Here is a 23666-nt window from a genome sequence, read left to right as displayed (position 1 = left end):
GAGGGAGGCAGATCTTCCCAGATGGAAACTGGGGCAACCTTCGGAGTTCTTGCCACATCCCTGCTGGGCTGGTGCATGAGGGACTGTGTGACCTCTAAGAAGAGAGGGTTCAGCCCAAGGGTCACCTCCTTCAGGAAGCCTTCCTTGATTCCACAAGCAAAGTTGATTGTGCCTCTCCTGTGCTCCCTTAGCCCACTTTTCCTCTAGTATTGTCATCTGGCATGGGTCACTGCCCCCCATGAGCCAAGAGGAAGCTAAGGCAGCCCGTGCTCCACGCCACGCCTGTGGGTTTTTGTAGGACAGGGGCCACGTGTCAAGCACCAAGTAGGTTCTTGGTATGAATCTACACAGTGGATGGAAGGACGTTGAGGGAGGCAGAGCCAACCTCAATAAGGCCCTGGGAGGGAAGCATGCTGGGAATGCAGAGTCCAGTGGGAATGCTGGGGGAGGTTGAATCAAGGACAAGGAAGGGCCCTTTCAACCCCCAGGTCCTGTGACCCTCATGTGAGATCAAGAGTCAGGGCAGAGTAATGATGACAGCTCACATTTACTGAGTGCTAACTGGTGCTAACCACAATGTCACTTAGGCCCTAGCAGCCTTCTGAAGAGGGTGGTGTCTCCCCATTTTATGCTTGAACAATCTGAAGTTCAGAGAGGGTAAGCAGCTTTCCTAGGATCACACAGCTATGGACAGAGACCAGATGTGAACCCTGACTTGCCTGACCCCAAAGCTCTTAGGAATTCCACCTCATTGCAGTGGGTTTTGAAGGAACCTTGGAAGGGACAGTTCTGGCCTCAGCATTGCTGATGTTGGGGGTAAACCCCAGGAAGTACTTCACTGGGTCTGTAATTTAAGTTCTTTCCATGGAGATACTATCTGGAGCTGATCTTTAAGGACAAGTGCCAGCTCTCTAGACCTCAAGGTGAGGCTCTCAGGTCCTGTTGAGGAGCACAAAAAATGAGATTCCTTTACCTTCCTCAGGATGTGGCTCAGTAGCTCATGGATTCATCGCGAGGACCTGCAGGACCTGCGAACTGGCAGCCCAACTTCTCCTCTGGGCTCATCAGTGTGGGAGGAGACCTTGCAGGAAGCAGGCATCTCCTGGGCTGTCCTGGAGGCTGTTTCCTACAGAGGCCGCAAGGAGGTGGAAGTAGGGATGGCACCTAGGTGTTTGGGCCAAGTGACTGGGTGATGGTGCTGCCATGGACTGAGGTGGGGGGCCCTCAGGGAGGAGCACGTTTGGGGTCGAGGTAGGTGGGCATCAAGAACTCTTTCCTGGGCCCAGTTTGGGAGACCTCATCTCTGCGTTGGAAACCTTTCTACAGGTGCCTCTGTGCTGGGCTAGTTTCATGCTTCCGTGGCTTCAGACGTCGGGGCAATGTACTTAGGACCCAGCTCTTGCCTGTCCCTTGAACGAGTCTCATCCTTGTGGACTGGGAGTTACGAAGCAGGCATTCTTAGGTTCAAATTCCCGCTCAGCCTCTCAGCAGCTGTGTGCCCAGACCCTTGTCCTCTCTGGGCTTCTTTCCTCCTCTGCAAAACAAACCCACTTTACTGTAGGGTCTTGAGGCCCAGAGACCGTGGAGGTGGAGCTTGGAGGCCAGGGCCTGGTTCATCCTAGCGTCTCCGGCGCACAGGCTTCCCCGGCCATGTATATATGGTCATGTCCACATGGTAACAGACCTCCTGGAAGCTGGGCAGGTTTTCACTGGGCAGGATCTCTACAGAGTTTGTTTAGCTTCATTGAAAGAGGGAATGCAGAAATTCTGGGGAGAGCAGAAGTAATTAGTACTCACAGGAAAATGAAAATATTTTTACGAGTATCCTATGAAAAATTGGGGTATTTTTCCTGAGCAAATAGTCCTGTTTATTTCTCCAACAGAATCACCACAGTTGCAGCAGGGGCTGACCTATGACTGTCAGGAGCATTTCTGAGGGGTCCACTCACCTCCCCTCCCCTGGCTTTCTCTTCTCCTTTAACCCAGAGAAAACATAACAAGGCAAAAGTGACCAAATTTGGGCTTTGCTGAGAGAAGGGGATTACTCTTGTAGTGAAAAGTCCATTTTTGTGGCCAGACTTTTCTCAACTGTGAAAACCAGTGTGGGCAAAAACCTAGTGAGCACAAAAATACGTTAAAAAATTATTTCCCTTGGAAAGAACTTTTTTTTTTCCCCCAGTTCTGCTACTTCTTAGGAAAAGACATTTTTAAGATCAATAGTGTTTGCAAGAGGACTAGGGGTCTGCTTTCTCCTAAGAGAGGTAGAGGGATGGAGGGAAGGGAGGGAAGCCCAGGCAGTGGAGGGTTGGGGAGTTGGCATGCAGAGCAAGAGGGCAGCAGATGGGATGAGTGCCCAACCTTGTGCCTCACACAGTGCAAGGGCTTCGACCCTTACAAAGGGCATTTGGTTATTATGCCAATTAGGAAACTGTGGTTCAGAGAGGTTGGGGAAGTGGCCTGTGGTTATTCAGCTTGTGGACAGAGGAGTTAGCAGCCCAGCCCTCCCTGTCTGATGAGAGCCCCTCTCTTTCCATGCTGCCCTAGAAGAAGGGGCTCTTGGGTCAACGGACACAGTGAGGTGGGAAGAGGCACAGCCGGGGAGGGGCCGCGTGTGCCCTACACCTTGCTGGGAAGGTGGTTGCATTCCCTTATTCAGAGCAGAAAATGGAGGCTCAGAGATTCTGATGTACAGTGTGGCTTTTTTGTTGTCGTTTCTATGTCCATTTTGGAAATCATCTCTTCGCTTCTGGTCCTGCCTCACCCATCCATTTATCCATCCATCCAGTCATCAGAGATTGATGGAGGTTTTGCTATGTCCAAGCACTGTTCTCGGTGTTTGGGAGAGAGCAGGGAACAAAACAAGCATATCCGCTCCCATGAAGCCTGCATTCGTGGGAGGTGAGGCAGAGCCTGGCAGTAACTGATGAGCAGAATAACTCAGGAGGCCACGCAGAACACTTGCTGCAGGGGATGTGTGCAATGAGAATTGGAAATTCACAGTAAAAGAAAGGCAGGGAGTCCCGAGATGGGGGCAGTGGGTGGTGCAGGTTGTAGGATTAAAAAGGGTCAGTAGAGGCCAAGCACGGTGGCTCACACCTGTAATCCCAGCAACTTGGGAGGCCGAGGCGGGCGGATCACTTGAGCTCAGGAGTTTCAGACCAGTCTGGGCAAAATGGCAAAACCCTATCTCTACTAAAAATACAAAAATTAGTTGGGCATGATGGTGAACACCAGTAGTACCAGCTGCTCAGGAGGCTGAGGTGGGAGAATTGCTTGAACCCAGGAGGTGGAGGTTGCAGTTAGCTAGATCACTCCACTGCACTCCAGCCTGGGTGACAGAGCTTAAAATGGGGCAGGGGTGGGGCGGAAAAAAAAGAAAAGTGAGTAGAGGATTTTCCTTCCTAGTGACAGAAATGTTTGAAATGTTTTAGAACTAAACAGAGGTGGTGGAATCACAACACTGTGAGTGTACTAAGTGCTACTGAATTGTTCACTTTAAAATGGTTAATATTAAGGGAATTTCATTTCAACATATGATTATTTTTTAATGGTGATCAGGGTCAGCTCATGGAGAAAATGAGAGCTGTGCAAAAGCTGCAAGGAAGTGGCCCCTGGTAACCCAAGGCTGTTTTCTCCCAATGAGCAGGAAGAGGGTTCCAGGCAGAGGGTGCAGGCAGAGCAGAGGAAATCAGACCAGCTGTACCTCGAGGGCACCATCTAGCCCCTGCCTGTTTTTGTAAATAAAGTTTTATTGAAATACAGCCATGCTCATTTGTCTGCATACTGTCTTTGTGACCCAGAGACCCTACCTGGCCCTTTGCAGAAAAGGTCGTCAGGCAGGAACATGCCTGGGATGTTTGAGGAGAAGAGTGTGGCTGGAGTGGAGTGACTGGGGGCAAGAGAGGGAGGAGGTGAGGTCAGGGAGGTAGTAGGGGCCGAATCGTGGGGCCTCTCTGAGACTTCCTGCTTCCTGTGGCACCCCCAGCAATGTCGGGACAGAAGCTGGCATCATGCTGATGGGGCAGCTCTTAGACTCTGTGTGTGTGTGTGTGTGTGGTGTGGAGGGCATAGTAGGGTAGAGACAGCTTAGAGTCAGATGTCAGAGGACCTAGTCTTGAGACATGCTGTTTGTCCTTTGCCAGCTCTGTGTCCTCAGTTCTCTCACCCACAGAGCCTGATGGTGGTGGTGATGGTCGTAATGGTGGTGGTGGTGGTGATGGTAACGGTGATAATGGTAGCTGTGGTGGTGGTAGTGGTGGTGATGGTGGTAACGGTGGTAATGGTAGCTGTGGTGGTGGTGGTGGTGGTGGTAACGGTGATAATGGTAGCTGTGGTGGTGGTAGTGGTGGTGATGGTGGTAACGGTGGTAATGGTAGCTGTGGTGATGGTGGTGGTGGTGATGGTAGGGATGGTAATGGTAGTGGTTGTGGTGATGATGGTGGTGGTAATGGGGATGGTGATGATGGTGGTGGTGGTGATGATGGTGGTAATGATAGTGGTGGTGGCAATGGCTACATTTAGTGGCACCTATGATGTGCTAGGTATCTTGCACATGGTGCTGATCTTTAATACAGCAACGCCAAGTGGGTAGCAGCGTCTCAGTTGCAGGAGAAAACATGGAGAGACTTAATTAAGGCCACACAGGTGGTATGTGGCAAGGCTCAGATAGCAGTGCAGTGACACCTGCTTACATTGCAGTGAAGATGTCACGAGGCAGTGGACTGTTAACATCCTGGTGCACAGTGCAGTCGTCAGGGAGCGGCAGTAGCCTTTGTGGAGAGGTGGCCCGGTATCAGGACCGCCTCCCCAGAAGGATTTTCTGGGTCCTGGGAGGGACCGTCCCAGCCTCTCCACCTCCCCCAGGCCACATGGGAGGGACTGTCCCCAGCCTCCCCACCTACCCCAGGCCACACCAGAGGGACCGTCCCCAGATTCCCTACCTACCCCAGGGCACACGGGAGGGACCGTCCCCAGCCTTCCCACTTACCCCAGGCCATACCAGAGGGACTGTCCCCAGCCTCCCCTCCTACCCCAGGCCACACCAGAGGGACTGTCCCCAGACTCCCCGCCTCCCCTAGGCCATACCAGAGGGACTGTCACCAGCCTCTCCACCTCACCCGGGCCACACCAGAGTGCTCCTCTCTCTCAGGCCCCATGTGCCAGGAGGGGCCGTGTCCCCATCCCCATGGCGACCAGTTACTCAGCCTGGTGTTGGTTTTGGTTTTCCTCATTTGAGGTTGTAGGATCCTTCTGGTTGAGGCTGAGGTTTTTCTGCTCTGGAAATCCCAACTGTGGTGTAGTTGTGAGGTGGGGCTGGAGGTGCTGGATCCTGCCCATAGACCGCAGGCCCCAAATGCCCTGTGCCACCCCACACGCCTCACGCCATCCAGCTGAGACATTTCAGGCCCTCATAGCTAAAAACTGCGGCACAGGGAACTTTCTCGGGTCAGGAGAACTGTGTCTTTGCTCCCCACGCCTGCTCCTATAGATGACAGAGCCGCTGGGAGTGCTGGGGTGTACTACGCCCCGGTTCCCGTCTGCCCCGTGGCTTTTGTCTCCCCTTTGGGTGGAATCCTTGAGCCCAGCAAGCCCCTGACTGTGAGGCAGGTGGCCAGCAATCCCTGAAAGGGTTCCAGCTTCTCTCGCCGCCTCCTGGCCTGACAGTGCTGGCAGTTGTTCCTTGGCCTGGCTGTGCCCACATCAGAGTGTCAGCCCTTTGAATGGAACCTGGGGCTGGATCCTGCACATCTCGGCCCATTCCTTAGGTCTCTGAAGTGGTTCTCCTTATGTAAAAAAAGCCTGTCCCCACCAAGTGGTGAAGCTGGTGGTGCCAGCTGCGGAATGCACCTTTGGACGGGGAGAGACTCTGAGCCTCCCAGACCACCCTACTTCCCTCTCTTGCCCATCACCTGGGGTCCTATGCTCAGCTAGGAAAGTGCTGGACACACTCGAAGGCACCAGGACCACGGTGCCTGAAAGCTTCTGAGGAATCCTGCGCTGTGGACCCATGCCATCCAGAGGCACCGCACTAGCCCTGTCTCGGGAGATTCTGGGCCACAGGTGTATTGGGAGCACTTCATGTTGTTTTCTTCTAAACCTCTCAGTCAGGGGAGAGTAAGGGGAAGCAGTCTCTTGATGCCACTAGACCTTGACCTCCCAGTTCTAGCATTCCGGGGCAGTGCAGTAATGCAGGAACTGAGGGCAGGAGGAGGACCGAGGCTGGATTCCCCATGACTCTGGGGAGTGTGCAGAAAGGCTGTGTAGAAGAGGACATTGAGTCAGGGACTCAGCCAGGGGCTGGGTGTTCTCAGAAGGTGAGAGCTGTAGAGACAGAACGAGACCCTTGGCCTCTATCTGCCCCACTCCATCCCTTCCCTGCCTTGCCCACTCAGTGGGCTCCCTCATCATCTGTCTCACCTATGGGGATCTTAAAACTCTTGACAAAAGGGGCTCTGTGCCCTGTCTGGTGTAACCCTCCTGGATCTCAGATGAAAAAACTGAGGCCAGAGGGATAGTACTTTCTCCCACCCCCGCCCCAAACCAGGGGCCTGTCCCCCTTTCACAGCGGTTGCCACATGCATTGAGTTGGAGAAAGTCCCCTGCAGGCTGAGGTCACCTTAAATCCACTTGGCTGGAGTCATGTTGCTTCTGAAAAGGCTTGAGTCACTCGGTGACACAGCGCCTGATCAGGCCCTGTAATTGGGATCTCGCCTTGTTCGGGGCTGGATGAAAACAGATATAGAATCAGTGAGAGGCCACATGCCCACCTCATCAGTTTCAGCTGGAGGTGCTACTCTGGGGGTGGCAAAGGTGGCAGAGCCCAGGTGGATGGAAAATAAGTATCAGTGGAGGGGAGGGAGGAGCGTGAGGCAGGAGACACAGGAGTACCCATTCTCATCAGAACAACTGGCCGCCTCCACTTTCCCAAGCCAGATCTGACTCTGAGAACACGCACAGCCTCCCTACAGTGATATTTTCTGGAAATCCAGCCCTGCTGGCAGCACAGTGGGAGCTGAGTCCTGAAAGCCCACCTGGGTAGAACAGAACTGGATGGAGTCTTTAGTCCCGCAGACATCACAGGTGGAATTGTAACACTGCCTTCCAGTCGACTGCAGATGAGTCATCAGCCTTTTGTGGCTGGGAACGCAGTGGAGGCATCCTTCCCTTGCAGTCGCTGCGACACCTGAGACCCTCCCAGACTGATTCAGTTGCGTTGAGAGCAGCTTCTCCAATTTTCATGGCTTTCCTTCCTGCCCCCTCCAAATTCATACTGGAAAGACCTGCTTCATGACCTAGTTTGGGTTTCTGACAAATGTGGTCCCCTGCATAGCATAGTGCTGACTTTTCTGAGCCACAGCCAGTCCCTGCTGGGAAGTCCTGGGGTCTCTGTGGCCTGTGCCCCTCGCTGCCCCGTGTCCTTGTGCCTTTAACCAGCAGTGGCCCCAAACTATTCTGGAAATGGGGGTGGGAGTTTCTGTGGCCCCATTCCTGCTGCTTCTGGTTACTCCTGGCCCCAGCTCAGGGGCTTCTGCTCTGAGCTGAGAGCTGGGGTGGCCCTGCCATGTCACCCTGTCCTCTCCATACAGGGACCAGACCCATTGAATTGTTTCAAGCTCTAGAATGGCCATGACATGTGGCCTGGAGGGAAAAGATGAGTTGGCCAATCAGATTTGCTCCTTGAGCCTTTAGAATCAGGATTCTGTGAGATGGGTAGTGAGCGGGGGCTGGAGGGTTCTAAAGACATAGCGATCTCAACAGCTGCAACACAATTCTAACCATCCAGGATTCACGCAGACATCACAGATGAAGAGCACAGTCCCCACAAGACCACCCTCACTACAGGCACCTGCCACAAGGGTGGGGGTCCCCAGGCCACTGGCACTTCTGACCATGGCAACAGATTCAGGGATTCCCCTGAACCTCTCAGGTTGGGTAATTCACTAGACTCCCTCACAGAACCCAGTGGAGCACTACACTGACAATTACAGTTTTATTATTGCAAAAAGATACAAACCCAAAGCACTGATGGGGAGAGGCGCCCAGGGCAAGGTCTGAGAGTCCCAGATGTGAAGCTGCCATGGGTGTGCCCCCTCCTGGCACATTGGTGTGTGATTACCAGGTAGCTCACCCAGGCCTTGGGGTTTGGAATTTTTTTTGAGCATCGTCATGTAGGCATGATTGATGGAATCACTGGGCACATGGTTGAACCCAGTCTCTGGCCCCCTGTACCTCCCTGGAATTCAGGGTAATTGACGTGACTCAAAGCCCCAACCTTCTAATCCCATGGCTGGTTTCTCTGGCATGGTCAGCCCCCCTCATGAGTCATCTTGTTAGCGTAAACTCAGATATGGCTTCAGGGGCCATGAATGGAAAAGACACTCCTGTTACTCAGAAAATTCCAAGGACTTAGAGGTCACCTCTCAGGAACCAGGGACAAAGGCCAGTCAGATTCTTTATTATACAATGACCAGTTGGGGCCTATACAAAGCCGTGAGTATGTCCTGATCTGTGGGGATGCCAGGAGTCTGCCCCAGAGGGGTGTGGCCCATGGGAAAACAGGCCCCCACTTACTCAGGGTCCAGAAAGCACGCAGTTCCTCTTCGGATCCTGCCTTCCCGTCCCCAGGGATGACTCTCTTCTCTGAGATCTGTAAACAATAAAGGTTCCAAGCGTAACCAGAAGGCAAAGGGGCATTCAGTAGATGATATGGATGTATGTGCGCTCAAAATAGGTGTGGGGCTTGAGGTGAGTTCTGCCCAACTTCACACAGAGATGATCAGGGCCTAGGGGAGACCCAGACCCTGGCCTGGACCCCTCAAGGCTGCAGCTGTGCGGTGCCCTCCCTGCAGTCTCCTGGGCTTTCTGGTATAGGAGTTCCCTCCTACAGTTTGCCCTCCTGCTCCTGTGAGTGGCTCTATCAATGGCTTTAAGGCTGCCAGGCATCCTGCTGTGAGTGCTTGACTCAAGTCAGGCAGAATGCAGCGACCTTGTCAGCATCAGAGCCCAGGATCACTGCATTCTGGAGCTGGGAGGAATATCTTTCGGTCAACTTTTCCAATCCCGTGTGTGTCCCTTCAGGTCCTTTTTAGAAGACAAAGACAGGGCAGAAATAACAAGTCAGAGAGGAATAAATTCCTAGAAAGAGTGGTTCCATCATCCCTTTTCCCACTGATTTCAGGGACTTTCTCTTAATTTACATCAGTGACTCTCAAAGTGAGAGCGCATCAGAATCACCTGCAGAGCTCATTAAGTCACTGATGTGGGCCCATCCGCAGAGTGTCTGATTCTGTAAATCCAGTGTGGGGCCCAGGAAGCTGCATTTCTAACTAGTTCCCAGCAGTGCTGATGCTGCTGGTCCAAGGATCATCAGAAACCACTGACTTGAGGGGAAGAAGGAAGCTCCTTCCAACAAATGCATAGAAACTTCCTCAGTTTCCCACATGGAACCTTTCTCTGATCAATTGTGCATTTGTCACCAGGGAGGAAAAGAATATTAGACTAAGAGTCAGCAGAACCCCTGAGCATGGGTTCAGTTTATGATGCAAACTGCCTCAGTGAGGCAGGTTCTTTCCTTTCTGGGACTCTTTCTGAATCTGTCAAATGGGTTCAATACTAGGACCTACCTCACCGGGCTGATGTGAGGATTGAACGAGATGATGTGTTAACTGGTGCAAATTCCCTGACTCTGGGAGCACAGCAAAGGCCGCACAAGCAGTCTGGGGCCAGTTGTTTTGCAAAGGTCTATCCCACCCCTCCCAGGGATGATTTGTGAATCCGTTGGGCTTAAAGGAGCCCAGTAGGTTGGACCTCAGGCCTTCCACTAGTGCCGGTTTTGTCAGCGTCCTTTGGAGGAGGGGCTGGGCTGACAGTTCCACCCCACTGTGCCAGGCAGTCACAGGGCACTGGAGGCTGTAGGCCTCTCACTGCTCTGAACCCATCCTCGCTGCACCCCAGCCATATCCCACTGGGCTGACACTGCCACAGGGACAGTGCCTTCCTGGAGCTCAGATCCTCCCTAGAGCTCACTGCCCTCCCTAGAAGCACTGCACCTCCTCCGTCCTCAGCCTCTCCCTCCTGGTCTCCGTGCCAGCTCATTTCAGCCTTGAGAGCACAAACACCACTCTCAGAAATGGCAAAGGCAACAAGATTCGCAGCAAGCCAGTTTCTTCCCCCACCAAGACAGCCTCTTCTCCCATGGCAGTTTTTTGGGGGGAATGATCCTTTTCTTCCCTGGGGATAGCCACAGGAGCAAAAGGAATGCCAGTTAGCCTCTCAGTAACTCACTGAGGAGGAGTGCTTGGCCCATCTTAAGAATTCGAGGAGTGCTTGGCCCATCTTAAGAAGCAGTGGCTTTGTATTATTACTTTGCTTCTCCCTTCTGTCAGGTGCTCCACTCCCTGCTAGGACATGTCCTCCTCCTGCAGGGCCCCCACCCCCCTCTGCCGGCCACTCTCCTTCCTCCTGCCCTGCCTTCCCTAACACACTTCCCAAGCCTGGCAGGAGGGTACCTGCCGGAGGCCATTGCTGACAGCTGGCAGCCGAGGGACTGAAGAAGCAGGAGAGAGAGTGGGATTGGACAAGCAATGTCCTCCCTAGAGGCTGTCCCCCCGAAGGGCCAGTGGCAGCTTGAGCCATGAGTCAGGGGACACCCATCTTTCTGTTGTCCGCCTTTCCCCAGGTTTTCTCTTGGACTCCTTTCCACGCAAGGCCACCTTGGTCCTACAGTGCCTTTCCCAAAGCCGGATCCCTCCCAGCCAGCCCTGGGCCTCAGTCATTGCCATTTTCCCTTGCCTGGCAGGAGCACCCTCCTCCATGCAGCCTCCCCTACCTGCCTGGCTACAGCCCCAGCTGTCTTGCTCATCTTTGCTCTTTGATGCATGGAATGAGCTGACCGAGGTAAGGGACCATGTCTTCTTCCCTGACTCGTTACTGGTACCTGGAAGGTAAACCCTGAACAGCAGTGGATCCTTTGGGAAAGCAAATAAAGCCCTAAGCTCCTTGGGACAGGAAATAGCCGGGAGCCAAGGCCAGCAGGAGAAGATCGTGCTCCTGCTTGGGGGTGTGGCTTATTCACTGGCTCCATTAATTCCTCTCCCTGAGCCTCAGCTTTCTCATCTGTGAATAGGGCCAGAACCACCTGAATGAGGGCCGAATGTACAGTGCTCGGGTCAGTGCTCAGCCCAGAAGGCTGGTAGGTTGGCAGGGAGGTTGTCATTTATTCTTGCAAGCACTCATGCCTTTACCCAGGCAGCCAAGTAACTTAATGGAAACTTGCAATGAAGCAGCATTAGCTGCACCCCCCTTTCCCAGGAGCAGGTCTGGCCTGAACTGGATGAGGGCTGTGATCCAGACAGGGGGCTCTGCCTCTTCAGGACAGCATGAGAAGGGACACTAGAGCTGGAGCTTGAAGAACGAGCAGGGCATTCCTGGCAGAGAAAGCCACGGTCAGGGTGGGGACGTGATGTGTACGGGGGTCGGAGGGGCTGCAGGTGGCTGGACGTAAAGTGCGATGCTTGCATCCACTCAGCGGATACTGCTTGAACATCTACAGTGGACCAAGGAGAAAGTCAGAGAGAACAAAGAAACCCAGGTCTCTGACAGCGCAGAGGAGACTGGGAGCAAGGGAACAAATAACTGGGAAGATTTCAGGTGGTGCTGAGAGCTGTGGGCTGTGGCTGGGAGTCTAGCAGTCAGTTCGCACGTAGAGGTTGAATGAGTCTGTGAAAATGTGCTGCGTGTGTTGAGAGAATGGGAAACAGATCTGTAAGCTGATGTGTGTGTTCAAGAGAAAGACTGATTGACTGACTGACTGACTGATGGACCGATCAGTGCTTCCCATACACTTCCAGGGCACATGGAGAATGGGCCTGCTTTACAACTGAGGCCGGAAGAGACCTCCGGGAAGATGGAATTCAGGCCAAACCTGGAAGTGCTGTGAGAAACATTCAGAAAGGCAGGAAGCAGGTGCTCCTGGCTGAGGGAACAGCCAGTGTAAAGGCGCCGAGAGCAGGGGCAGGGAGGGAAATGAAGCTTGGGAAGACAATAACCAGGTGACCGAGGCCCTGAACTGGGCTAAGGAGAATGGGCTGAGCCTGTGGGTGGGTGGTCAGGCCTGGGAACTAGTCGTTCCTGCTGCTGGGGCCTGGGCACGGGGGAGGTGGGAGGTGATGGCCCCAGCCCCTGGTAAGCCTAACACCCCTCCCCAGCAAGGAGTGGGGCTTAGGGCAGCTGAGGCCACAGGGCCAGGACACAGAAGGAATTTTTGCAGTGGCGTGGCTGGGCCCTGGCCCCTCTCAGGATACAGAGAAACAATCAAGTCCCATGAAATAATAAACAGCGCCAATACTTCAGTTATCAAATATGCAGCTTTACAACCCTGCAGCAGCTTGAGAGCCAAACATTTGTCTAGACATGGTGACCTCTCTGAGGCAGGTTTTGTTTGTTGTTAAGAAGTGGAACTTTCTCCCAGCCTATCTGAGTTATAGAAGGTTGGGTTTATTTCATGGGACTTTTAGAGGAACTAGAAGCCAGACGTGGGGTGGGAGCACATTCTGGGCGCCTGCTGTCATTTAGGGGGATCCCTTGCTGAGGACATCCTTATATTGGCTTCCTGTTGCTGCTGCAACAAATTGCCACAAACTAAGTGGATTAAAACACCGCACGTTTAGTATCTTACCATTCTGGAGGTCGGAAGTCTGACACAGTCTCAGTGAGTTAAAGTCAAGGCATCAGCAGGGCTGTGTTCCCTCTGGGGGCTCCAGGGAGAATCCTTCCTGGCCTGCATACCTTGGCTCATGGCCCCTTCCCATCTTACAAGCCAGCAACGGCTGGTCAAGCCTTTGTCACATTGTGTCACTCTGACAGTGGCTGCTCTTCCACCCTCTTCCACGTTTTAGGACCCTGATGGTGGCAGTGGGCCCACCTGGATAATCCAGGGTAATGTCCCTATCATTATCCATAATTTCATCCACAAACTTAATGCTCATTTGTCATGGAACCTAACATATTCACAGATTCTAGGGATTAGGGCGTCCCTGAGGGTGTTATTCTGCCCACTGCAGTTCCCCTGCCTTGTTCTGGAAGCTAAGGAAGTAGGATTGAGGAGGAAATCGAGCCCAGGCCGTAGCTGAGGAGTCTGCACCCTCTGCCTGGGGCTGCCTCCCCGTGTCTCACCTTTCCTACCGCCTCCACCCCCCCACAGCTGCCTCATCACTAACAGATCTCCCCCAACTCCCGTTCTTTTCCTGGCACTTGGTCAAAATGGTCATTAAGTAAAGCAGCATTTTCCCACATCCCTACCCTTGACTTATTTTTTCTTTTGTGATGGGGTCTTGCTCTGCACCCAGGCTAGAGTGCAGTGGCATGATCATAGCTCACTGCAGCCTTGAACTTCTGGGCCCATGCAATCCTTCTGAGTGCCACCACACTCAGCTATTTTATTTTTAGTAGAGACGGAGTCTTGGTATGTTACCCAGGGTGGTCTGAACTACTGGGCTCAAGCAGTCCTCCCATCTTGGCCTCCCAAAGTGCTGGGATTACAGGCATGAGCCACCATGCCTGGCCCCAACCCTTGACATTTTAGAGCCGACTGTTCTTTGTTCCAGGTGACTGTCCTGTGCACAGCACCATGTTTAACCACGTCCCCATCCTGTACCCACTAGCTGCCAGTAGCACCTCTCCACCCAATGGTGACAATTAAAAATGTCTCCAGACATTGCCAAATGTTCCCTGGGAGGCCGTCACTGGGGTCGAGAACCACTGAAGTAATGCCTTGGATGTCTGTCTTCCCTGCTAGTGACACTGCATCTGGCACCTGCAGAGGGCTCCCTGCTTAGTGGGTGCTCAACACATATTGGTTGAATGAATCAGTGAACCTGTGTTAACTTTCTTAAATTAATGAATAAATCTATAGATGTGCATGTATAAGATAGACCCCTGGTTTCCTTAGACTGGCTGCCTGAGAATCACCTGGGGATCGATGTAAGAAGTCACATTCCTGGGGTTCAATCACAGAGGACTGGGCTGCAGCCTGGCAATCTGTATTGTTGAGTGCTTCATCAGTTCCTCAAAAACTTAAACGCAGACTTATACCCTATAATCCAGCAATCCCCTTCCTGAGTGTATACCCAAAGAATGGAAAGCAGGGGCTCCAACTGATACTTGTATGCAAATATCCATAGCAGCTTTATTTGTAACAGCGGAAAGGTAGAACCAGCCCACATGTCTATCCACAGATGAAAGATAAACAAAAGGTTGTCTACCCATACAACAGAATATTACGAATGAAGTTCTGACACGTGCTCCAGCGTGGGTGAACCTTGAGGACATTACGCTAAGAACAGACACAAAAGAATATATGTTCTATGATTCCCTTATATGAGGTATCTAGACTAGTTACAGTCATAGACACAGAGAGTAGGAGGGAGGTTACCAGGGGCTGGGAGGAAGGAGGGAATGGGGGTTAATGTTTAATGGGTTCAGAGTTTCAGTTTTGGATGGTGAAAAGGTTCTGGAGACAGACGGTGGTGACAGCTGCACACAATGGGCACATCCTTAATGCTGCTGACTTGTACACCTCAATCATGGTTAAACTGGTACATTTTGTGTTATACATATTTTACTACATGCAAACAAAGGTGCTTCCTGCCTGCCAGGTCTGAGAATCAGTAGTGTGGGAGGGGACTGGGGAGCAGGGTGTGGACTTATTGAGTTCTAACGACCCTCTCAGGCCTTGCAGCTGCTGGGATGGGAACACCTGACTCTGCTGACCTAGGGCTTAGGCTGATTTCTTGAAAGGGGGGCTCTTCTCTGGGAGGTGTGTAGAACCTCTAGGCTGTCTGAATGAGGGCTGCAGCTGGATGAGGACTGGCTCATCTGGAGGCCACGTGTGCTATCCACCGGGCAGCTGCTGCCCAGCTCTGGCTGATTCTTGCCAGGTGGGGTGCCTGGCTGTGGGAGAGAGGTCCGAGATCTGGATCTCCTCATTTTTAAAAATTTCAAAAGTTTTGGGGGAACAGGTGGTGTTTGGTTGCATGGAACGTTCTTTAGTGCTGATTTCTGAGATGTTGGTGCACCCGTCACCTGAGCAGTGGACACGGTGCCCGGTATGTAGCCTTTACCCCCATCTCCCTCCCACCCTTTCCCCAAGTCCCCAGAGTCCATTATATCATACTTTTGCCTTTGTGTCCTCATCTTAGCTCCTGGGCATCTCCTAATTTTTTGATGTCGGCAACTAGTTCAATGAACAAGCAAGCAGACAGACAAGCCACCTAAGGGTCGCACTAGTGACCATGCAGGCCTCTGGTCAGGCCTGCAGCTTTTCTGGGAGCTCAGAGACTTGGGCCCCAGCCAGATCCTTGTTCCCACTCCCATCATGGCTGCGGTGTCACTTCTGAAGTCTGACACCAGCTTTCTCTTTGATCCTGAGAATTTCTCTTATATTCAGGGCACCCAAAACGGTGGTTTACAGACAGAACAACAAGAGCTAGAACCCAGGGTCTGGATTCTGCTCAGTCTGGGGTCTTGGCTCTGCCATTTATGAGCCACAGAACCATAGGTGACTTGTTACCTTTTGCCCGATGCCTCTATTTCCTCATCTGTCAAGTGGGAGTATAATAGTTCCTGCCGGCCGGGCGCAGTGACTCATGCCTGTGATCTCAGCACTTTGGGAGGCCAAGGTGGGCGGATCACTTGAAGTCAGGAGTTTGAGACCAGCTTGGCCAACATGGTGAAACCCTGTCTCTAATAAAAATACAAAAAAATTATCTGGATGTGGTGGAGCGCATCTGTAGTCCCAGCTACTTGGGAGAGTGAGACAGGAGAATCTCTTGAACCAGGGAGGCCAAGGTTGCAGTGAACTGAGATTGCGCCATTGCACTCCAGCGTGGGTGACAGAGCAAGACTCTGTCTCAAAAAAAAGCAAAGTTCCTTCCTTGTAGACTGAGGGTGAAGCCTGCAGGTGAGGGGCTTGGCCCGGAGCAGGGCCAGGCAGGGCTGATTAGTATGCATGTGTATGTTTACGTGTGCATGAGGTGTGTGCATTTGTGTGTGTGGCCCCCGTTGGAGGAAAGAGTGAGCATGGTGTGGGTCGAGCAGGGGGCCCAGTGATATCTTCCTCAAAGAGTCATTCTGAAGATTAAACAAGATCATGTTCAGATGGAGCCTGACCACGGCAGGTGCCCAATACACATTCCTTCTGTCCCTCAGAGTGTAAGGCCTCGGCCATCTGTGGAGATTTGAGAGGAGGAAGCTGGGGCTGGTTGGAGAGGAGGGATTTGGGTTGAAGATGCAATGAGAAGAAAGGAGAGAGATGGACCCCTCCCCATCAGCACCCTCTCCTGCTTCCTGGCACCCAGGAGGGGAGTTCTGGTCCCATCCTCAGAGGCAGGTGCACTGGCTGATCAGGGTCATTATTTTAGCTTTCCAGGATAGCTCAGATGACAGTTTAGAATCCCTGGTTCTGTGCCTACTTTTAAACACATGCTACCTTGTTATTCCTCCTTTTAGCTTTGGAGGAAGGCCTTACTGTCCCTAGTTCATAGACAAGGACTCAGAGAGGGCAGGTGCTTGTCCAGGCTTTCCTGGGAAGCAGGGGTTGGCCACAGGGCCACAGCAAGGTGGAGGATGGGGTGGGCTGGATGGGGGAGGGCTAGAGCCAAGTTCCACTGGGCTCCCCTAGGTTTACTGGTGTGCAGAAGGGGCCTTGTCCTGCCCAGCCCATTCCTGGGAGGGTGTGAGAGTGGAGGGGCTGCACACCCACCCCCAGCAAGCAGACAAGCCACATAAAATCCTGATAACTGAGGGACACAAAGGCCTCCATGACCTGTGGTGAGTCATGGACAGACGGTGGCTGATGGCCACTATAAGGGTGGAGGATAGGTGATGGCACCTCAGTCCCCGGGAGCTCTCTGGCCACATGGCACAGTGGTGCCTCCAGGTCCAAGGCCCAGATGCTGGTGCGCTCAGGGACACTCAGGCCCAGAGCCGCACCCCATCACTGTTCTTGCCTGAGCATCCTGATGCCTGTCCACCATTCCTCGGACCAGGAGTGCGAGGATGATGGGAACGCCTGTGTGTGTCTCACGAGGCTGTGCACGTTACACATTACACATGGCTGTTCGTTACACGTTCATCACTAGTGCATGCTCATTGTGTGTGTGTACATTACATGCTTGTGTGTGCATGTTCATCATGTCCATGTGCTTAGTTCTTTGCGCACTGTGAGGACATGAGGCAGGGTGGGGCCCTCAGGAGTCCCTCCTTCCTTCCAGCCTCGGAGACTGTGGGGTTTGTGAGGAGGGAGAAGAAGGGGGTGCTTGACAAGTGGAAACTGAAGTCCTTGTCCCCCAACATCTGGCCTCTAGCTGGGGAAGGAGACTCTCCATGAAAAACAAGGGGACAAAACCAGGGCCATGAGGGGCAGCGGGTACCTGTCTGTGCATCTGCCCCACCAGGATGTCCCAAGCTGAAGGGGACATTCAAACATGACAGGCCTGGCCCCTGCTGTGGGAAGGCTGTGGTCTAGTCTGGGGGCACAGCAGTGGGGGATGCCTGGTGTGGGTGGGGTACAGGGAGCCTTGGGCCTAGCTGCCGCAGGGTAGGGGCCGGGCAGGATTGTGCGGGAGACTGAGGTTCAGAGCGCACCTGGGAGGAAGAGTGTGTGTATGTGGGGTGGGGGGGCGGTGTGTGTGTATGTGTGTGTCTTGGGCTGGGGACGTGTCACTGGCTTGACCTACAGCCGTCCCTCTGTCTTTCGGCCCAGGAAGCTGGCGGGTGGGCTCACTGCTCGGGCACCGCAGGCTCTGGAGCCTCAGCCTAACATCTCTTTCCCCATCTTTGCAGGAGGCGGAGGAAAGCGCAAAGGGAAAAGCAAGAAGTGGAAGGAAATCCTGAAGTTCCCTCACATTAGCCAGTGTGAAGACCTCCGAAGGACCATAGGTAAGCTGTCCTGCCCAGGGCCCGCGGGGGGAGCCACCAAACCCTCTCTGCAGTGAGGCAAACGCTGATCATGTGGGCGCAGTATCGTGCTTCCAGGTAGGGGCTCTAGGCTGAGCTCTTTGCTAATTGACATAAACAGGCAACCGGTATTCCTTGGATATATGGTGTGTGCCAGGCAGAGTGACCTCCTCCCAGTTACCCTTTGAGGCAGGTGCTATTATTTAATATTTCATTTCACCTTTCAGATGGAGAAACTGAGGCACAGAGTGGTTCTGTAACTGGCTGGTGGGAGGGTGGTGGAGGTGGGCCAGGCCCAGCACAGAGCCTCCTCTTGTGACTTCCCCCTTTCTTCCTGGAGCCTGTGGTTCTGCCCTCAGGAGGCAGCCCAAGCTTTGGGAGCTGAGAGCAGGGTGAAGTGGGGCTCCTCTTTCCACTCACTGGGGATGTCAGTGCTCCCGAGGAGCCACCAGGCTCAGTGGCACAGCTTAGCCCCCTGTATCCAGCATGCACACACCAGGCGCCTCCAAGAGCAGCCAACCAAGCGGGTCTGTCCCTGGTCGCACGCAGGACTGGCTGTGTTGAGGAGGCCTGGGTGCCTGGGCTATAGTGCCCAGGGGAGGGGGTAGGCCTGATGTGAGGCCCCGCTCCAGAATGTAACCTGTGTCTTAGGATGGGCTGCTGTAACAAATTACCACAGACTAGGTGGCTTCAACAGCAGACATGCATTTCTCATTGTGCCGGAGGTGGGGAAGTTCAAGTTCAAAATGCTGGCAGATCTGGTGTCCTATGAGGGCCCATTTTTTCCTGGTTTACAGTTGGCTGTCTTCTTATATCCTTGCATGGCAGGGTGGGGAAGAGAGAGAGACAGAGAGAGAGAGAGCTCTCATCTCTTTTTATAAAAGCACTAATCCTATTCATGATGGCTCCATCCTCATGAGCGAATCACCTCCCAAAGGCCTTACCTCCAAATAACATCACCCTGGAGGTTAGGTTTCAACATGTATGTTGCAGGTGGGGGACACAGACATTCAGTCCTTTGAATCTAGCAACCTAGTCCTGAAGACCCAGCCTCTCCCCTGAGACACAGAGTCTCAAACCTTGAGATTAGCTGGCCCTGCCAAGGCCTGGTGCCTCTCCCAGCCCCCTCCTTCCAAATTAAGACTCTCAGAACTAGGATGGGTGTGATGGCTCACACCTATAATCCCAGCACTTTGGGAGGCTGAATCGGGTGGATCACCTGAGGTCAGAAGTTCGAGAGCAGCCTGGCCAACATGGGGAAACGCTGACTCTACTAAAAATACAAAAATTAGCCAGGCATGGTGGTGGGCGCCTGTAATCCCAGCTACTTGGGAGGCTGAGGCAGGAGAATCACTTGAAAACAGGAGGCAGAGGTTACAGTGAGCCAAGATTGCACAACTGCACCTGGGAGACAGTGTGACACTCTGTCTCAAAAAAAAAACAAAAAACCTCTCAGATCCCCTCACTCTAGGCCTCCTCCTCCCCATGAGCTTCCAGGCATTGCCCCAGAGCACCTGAGTGTCCCTCAGCTTCCAGGCTGCCTGGCCCCACCTTGTTCACTTCCACTGTGGGAGACCTGGGAGCACAGGGTTTGGCTCTGAGCTTTTCTCCGTCCACGGACCACCTCCCAGCATGGGCCCCAGCCCTGTCTGTCCTTCTAGGTCCATAAACTGGCCTCTTGGCAGGGCCCACTCCCCCGGGAGGGTGTGAGGAACGTGCGTGCTGGCGTGTGGAAATGGATTCTTCTGTTCTGCCAGAGGCTATTGAAAAGGCTCTGTGTGTGAGTGCCGTGGGAGAGAGGCCTGGGACTCACAGGAAGGCTGACGTGAGCCGTGGGGCTGCAGCTCGTGGCCGCGGGGCCAGGGTCTAGGCCTTCCCACTGTTGACAGTCCGTCGCTGAGGTGTTTGCCCAGTCTCTGCTGGGGTCCTGCTGGAAGGCTTTTTAAAATAAAATTCTCATTTCTTTCCTAGACCAATACACAAACCAAACAGTGGCCAATACCACATTTATTTTTCTTGTGGACACATGAGCTCACTTTCTGAAGTTCTTCAGTAGGATGTCCCAGAGCAGGCTCTGTGCCAAGGTGACAGGGCCCCTTCAGGGCATGAGGTGGTACTGTGAGAAGGCTCTTGATCAGAGCTGAGGGCAGAACACTGGAGGACCCCGGGATGCCGCCATCTCTGGATGGCCCCGAACAGTGGTAAAGCCCCGGCCTCCTGCCATCGGCCCTGCCCTGGACACCACAGCCCATCCCCACCAGCAGCCAGCGTGATTTTGAAACATGAAAACGGCAGCCTGGGAAATCATCCCCCTGCTGAAACCACCCAGCAGCTTTCCACCCCACTCGGAGTAAAACCCAAACTCCTCACTGTGGCTTATAAGCACTTTGGCCATAAAGTGAGGCCTATAGACCCCTTCTCAGAACAATGCTTTTATGTATAAAATAGAATACGTAGGGTTACAGAGGTAACTGATCCTTTTAAAATATGCTTACTACATACTTCCAAAATTTATGATACAGAAATATATGTGCTTTATTGTTAATACTGTAAATAACAAGGTCTAACTGTGGGTCTAATGGTTATTGTAATTTTTATTTTTTATATATATATACACACATACATATTTTTTACCACAGGGTATGACTCTGTCGTCAGGCTGGAGTGCAGTGGCATGATCTTGGCTCAATGTAACCTCTGCCTCCTGGACTCAAGCTACACTCCCACCTCAGCCTCCTGAGTAGCTGGGACTATAAACATGCACGACCACGCTCAGCTAATTTTTATATTTTTTGTAGAGAAGGCATTTTGCCATGTTGCCCAGGCTGGTCGCAAACTCCTGAGCTCAAATGATCCTCCCTCCTCAGTCTCCCGAAGTGCTGGGATTACAGGCGTGAGCCACTGCGCCTGGCCAGCCGTTGTAATTTTGAACTTGTCACCAACCTGAGTGAGCTTTTCAGATATCTGCAAACAACTGAAAGGAATGGATCTTTGATTTCTGTCAGTGACAAGTCCTGGGCACTGCTGACATTATTGTAGGTTGTTGTGTTATGTTCATGATTGAAGGAAGAGCACATTTTCAGTTAGAGGCTGGTGAAAAGAAAGATGTCATTTCTCCACCCCAGTCCATGGACTCCCTAAATCCTATCCATGGTCCTCTTGACCTCCCTACATGAGCCAGCCTCGCCTTCACCTTGGCTCCCTCCCTCCTCCCCCTCCTCCTCCATTCACAAGCTGGTCTCCTTTTTGGCCTTTCAGTGCCACACGCCTGTCTCCAGCCTGGAGCCTTTGCACCTGCTGTTCTCTCCACCTGGAATGTTCTTCCTCACACATTTTCTTCCAGGGGACTTTAAGGTCTCAGCCCAAATATCATCTCCATAGAGAAGCCTTCTAAAAAGGAACCGTACCCTCCCTCTAATTGCCTCCTTTCGCATAGTGCTGTTTATTTAATGTTCTTAGCCCGTAACTCCGTCTGAAGGCATCTTTTAGTTTACTTGTGTATTTTCCGTCTCCCACACTGGACTGGATGTTCCATGTTAATAGCAACTGTGTCTTGCCTGGTTCACTATGAGAACAGTGTCTGGCACATAATAGGGGTTCATTAAATAGTGGGTGAATGAAGGAATGAATGAGGTGAAATATTTGAAATTAGGGCTCTTTTAAAAAATTTGGTGATGTGTGTTTGCTGTACCCAAATTTAACCTTAGCAGTCGTTTTCACTTAAAGTAATTAAAGTCTGGCTCTAGGAGGCACTGTAAGAAGCATCTGCTGTAACTCCCTGCCGTCCTCACCATCCAGATGAAGCAGCTCAGCGTGGTACATGACTCGGCCACAGTCTCGCAGCCGCTAAGTGGGGAAGGGAAGCTGGTGGCTGCTGGGCCAGGATGGTTTCCTCTGAAGCTGTAGTCGGAGTCATGATCACAGTGATGTCAGGTTTTCACAGAATCCTTAGCTTAGGGACCAGAGAGCATCTTGTCCACCACCCATTTCAGAGGAGGGTAAACAAGCTCGGACTCCCCACGAACATACTGCTGCAGAAAAATTTGGGCAGGGCCCCAGCCAGGACCCAAAGCAGGGAGACGCCTTAGGCACTCAGAGGGGTGAACATTTCTGTCTCTTTCTCTTGTGTCTTGTAAATGTGTGCTGTGAGTTCCTCTGCTTATTCAATGCACGTTTATTGAGCCCTGAAAATGTGCTGCCTGGGGGCAGCTGAGTGGATCTCTGCTCTCCTGGAGCTCATTCACTGCTGCGCCCCGAGACTGACTGAAATAAAGAAGAGATGACAAATCAAGAAAGTTCCACGAGGGTATGGAGCAGGTTGCTGAGCTGCAGAGCCCTGGCAGAGGTCTCCCTTCCCCCCACCCCTCCCCTGCACCCACCAGAACTTCCCTGGAGGAAGTGATGTCCCTCCTGGCCTCCTAAAGGATCTCTCTGCGAGCTCCCTGAGAGCTCGGACCATGGCCTCTCCAGGTGGGCATTTCCATTGCTGTAGCAGCATGAGTGGGTGGATGGATGCTCCCTTATCTTCAGCCTGAAAGCCAGGACTGTGAGTGGCAGCTGTGAGTGTTGAGACAGATTCCTAGGCCGGGTACAGTGGCTCAGGCCTGGAACTCCAGTGCTTTGACAGGCAGAGGCAGGAGGATTGCTCACACCCAGGAGTCCGAGGATGCAGTGAGCTATGGATGTGCCATTGCGCCGCTCTAGCCTGGGTGACAGAGAGGGACTCTGTCTCTTAAAAAAAGACAGAGTGAGAGAGAAAGAGAGAGAGATTCCTTGCCGCACATCTCTGCTTCCAATGTAAGCCCCAGGTATGAACTAACTGATTTTCAACAGAACTGGCAGAGGGCAGACAGATCATGAGAGGAGGAAGGCATTCTCTAACGTCTGCTCCATGAAACATCCAATAATGACTTTATTAGTTAATGGGATAATTGTTCACGGGAGACCATTAGGGAGCCCAAATCAAAGACGTTCTCAGAATGTCCGAAACTTGGAAGGCTGGAACGTCATCATGAAGATAAAAGATTGTTGAGGTCTGCAAATATTTCTCAGTGACGCAGAAAGGTCTGCTGGGCAAAAGTGCGGCATTTTTATTTATTTAGCTCAGGCTCATTTCGTACTTTATTCTTTCATTAAAAAAAAAGTCTGAGGGGGCTTGAGTGAAAGAGTTGATTATTCCACTGTTTGGCAATATTTCTGTAGGAACTGTCCAAAAGCTATATAATAAATCAAGTCCCCCTCCCCACCCCCCAGCAGGACTGACGTTTATGAGGAGGCCGTCCACAGAGAGTAGCTGCTGCATCTGGCATGCCACAGCAGTGCCCAAACCCGCACAGACAGACAGGTGGGATTGAGTTGCCTGTGAGAGAGCCTGTTGCCAAAGCCTTAACTCTTTCCAGGAGCAGAAGCCCCCAGCTGTGGGGAATTCCTAGAGGAAAACAGAATCTTAACATGCGGAAAAAAAAAAAACATCTTCATAATGTCTAGATTTCCTTGAAGTAGCCTAGTACTTGGTTATTCACCCAACGTTGCCTGCCTTGCCTGCCTGCCTGCCCACCCTCTTGCCTACCCTCCGTCTCGCCCACCCTGCCTCCCTCCCTCCCTCCCTTCCTTTTTTCTTCTTCTTTCTTTCACTGTTTCTTTCTTTCTCTTTCTTTCTTTCCTTTATTTCTCTTTCTTTCTTCCTTCTCTCTTTCTCTCTCTCTCCCTCT

General features: G+C 52.5%; 1 protein-coding gene across 2 annotated transcripts in view; it reads left to right on the top strand.

The window, feature by feature from the left end:
• Nucleotides 1-23666, top strand: part of GRK5 (G protein-coupled receptor kinase 5) — a 242554-nt gene that overhangs the window by 98233 nt on the left and 120655 nt on the right. Inside the window, exon 2 of one of the 2 annotated variants that reach the window (XM_017509092.2) lies at nucleotides 17842-17937. In XM_017509092.2, the coding sequence (XP_017364581.1) occupies nucleotides 17842-17937 (96 nt within the window). Of the gene's footprint in view, nucleotides 1-17839; nucleotides 17938-23666 lie in introns of those variants that run through there. The other variant, XM_037731563.1, reaches the window with a different exon arrangement.

The sequence above is a fragment of the Cebus imitator genome, unplaced genomic scaffold (assembly GCF_001604975.1).
Source record: "Cebus imitator isolate Cc_AM_T3 unplaced genomic scaffold, Cebus_imitator-1.0 Scaffold406, whole genome shotgun sequence".
NCBI lineage: Eukaryota > Metazoa > Chordata > Mammalia > Primates > Cebidae > Cebus > Cebus imitator.
Note: the sequence above shows the minus strand (reverse complement) of the source record. Positions and strands in the feature narration are given on the sequence as shown.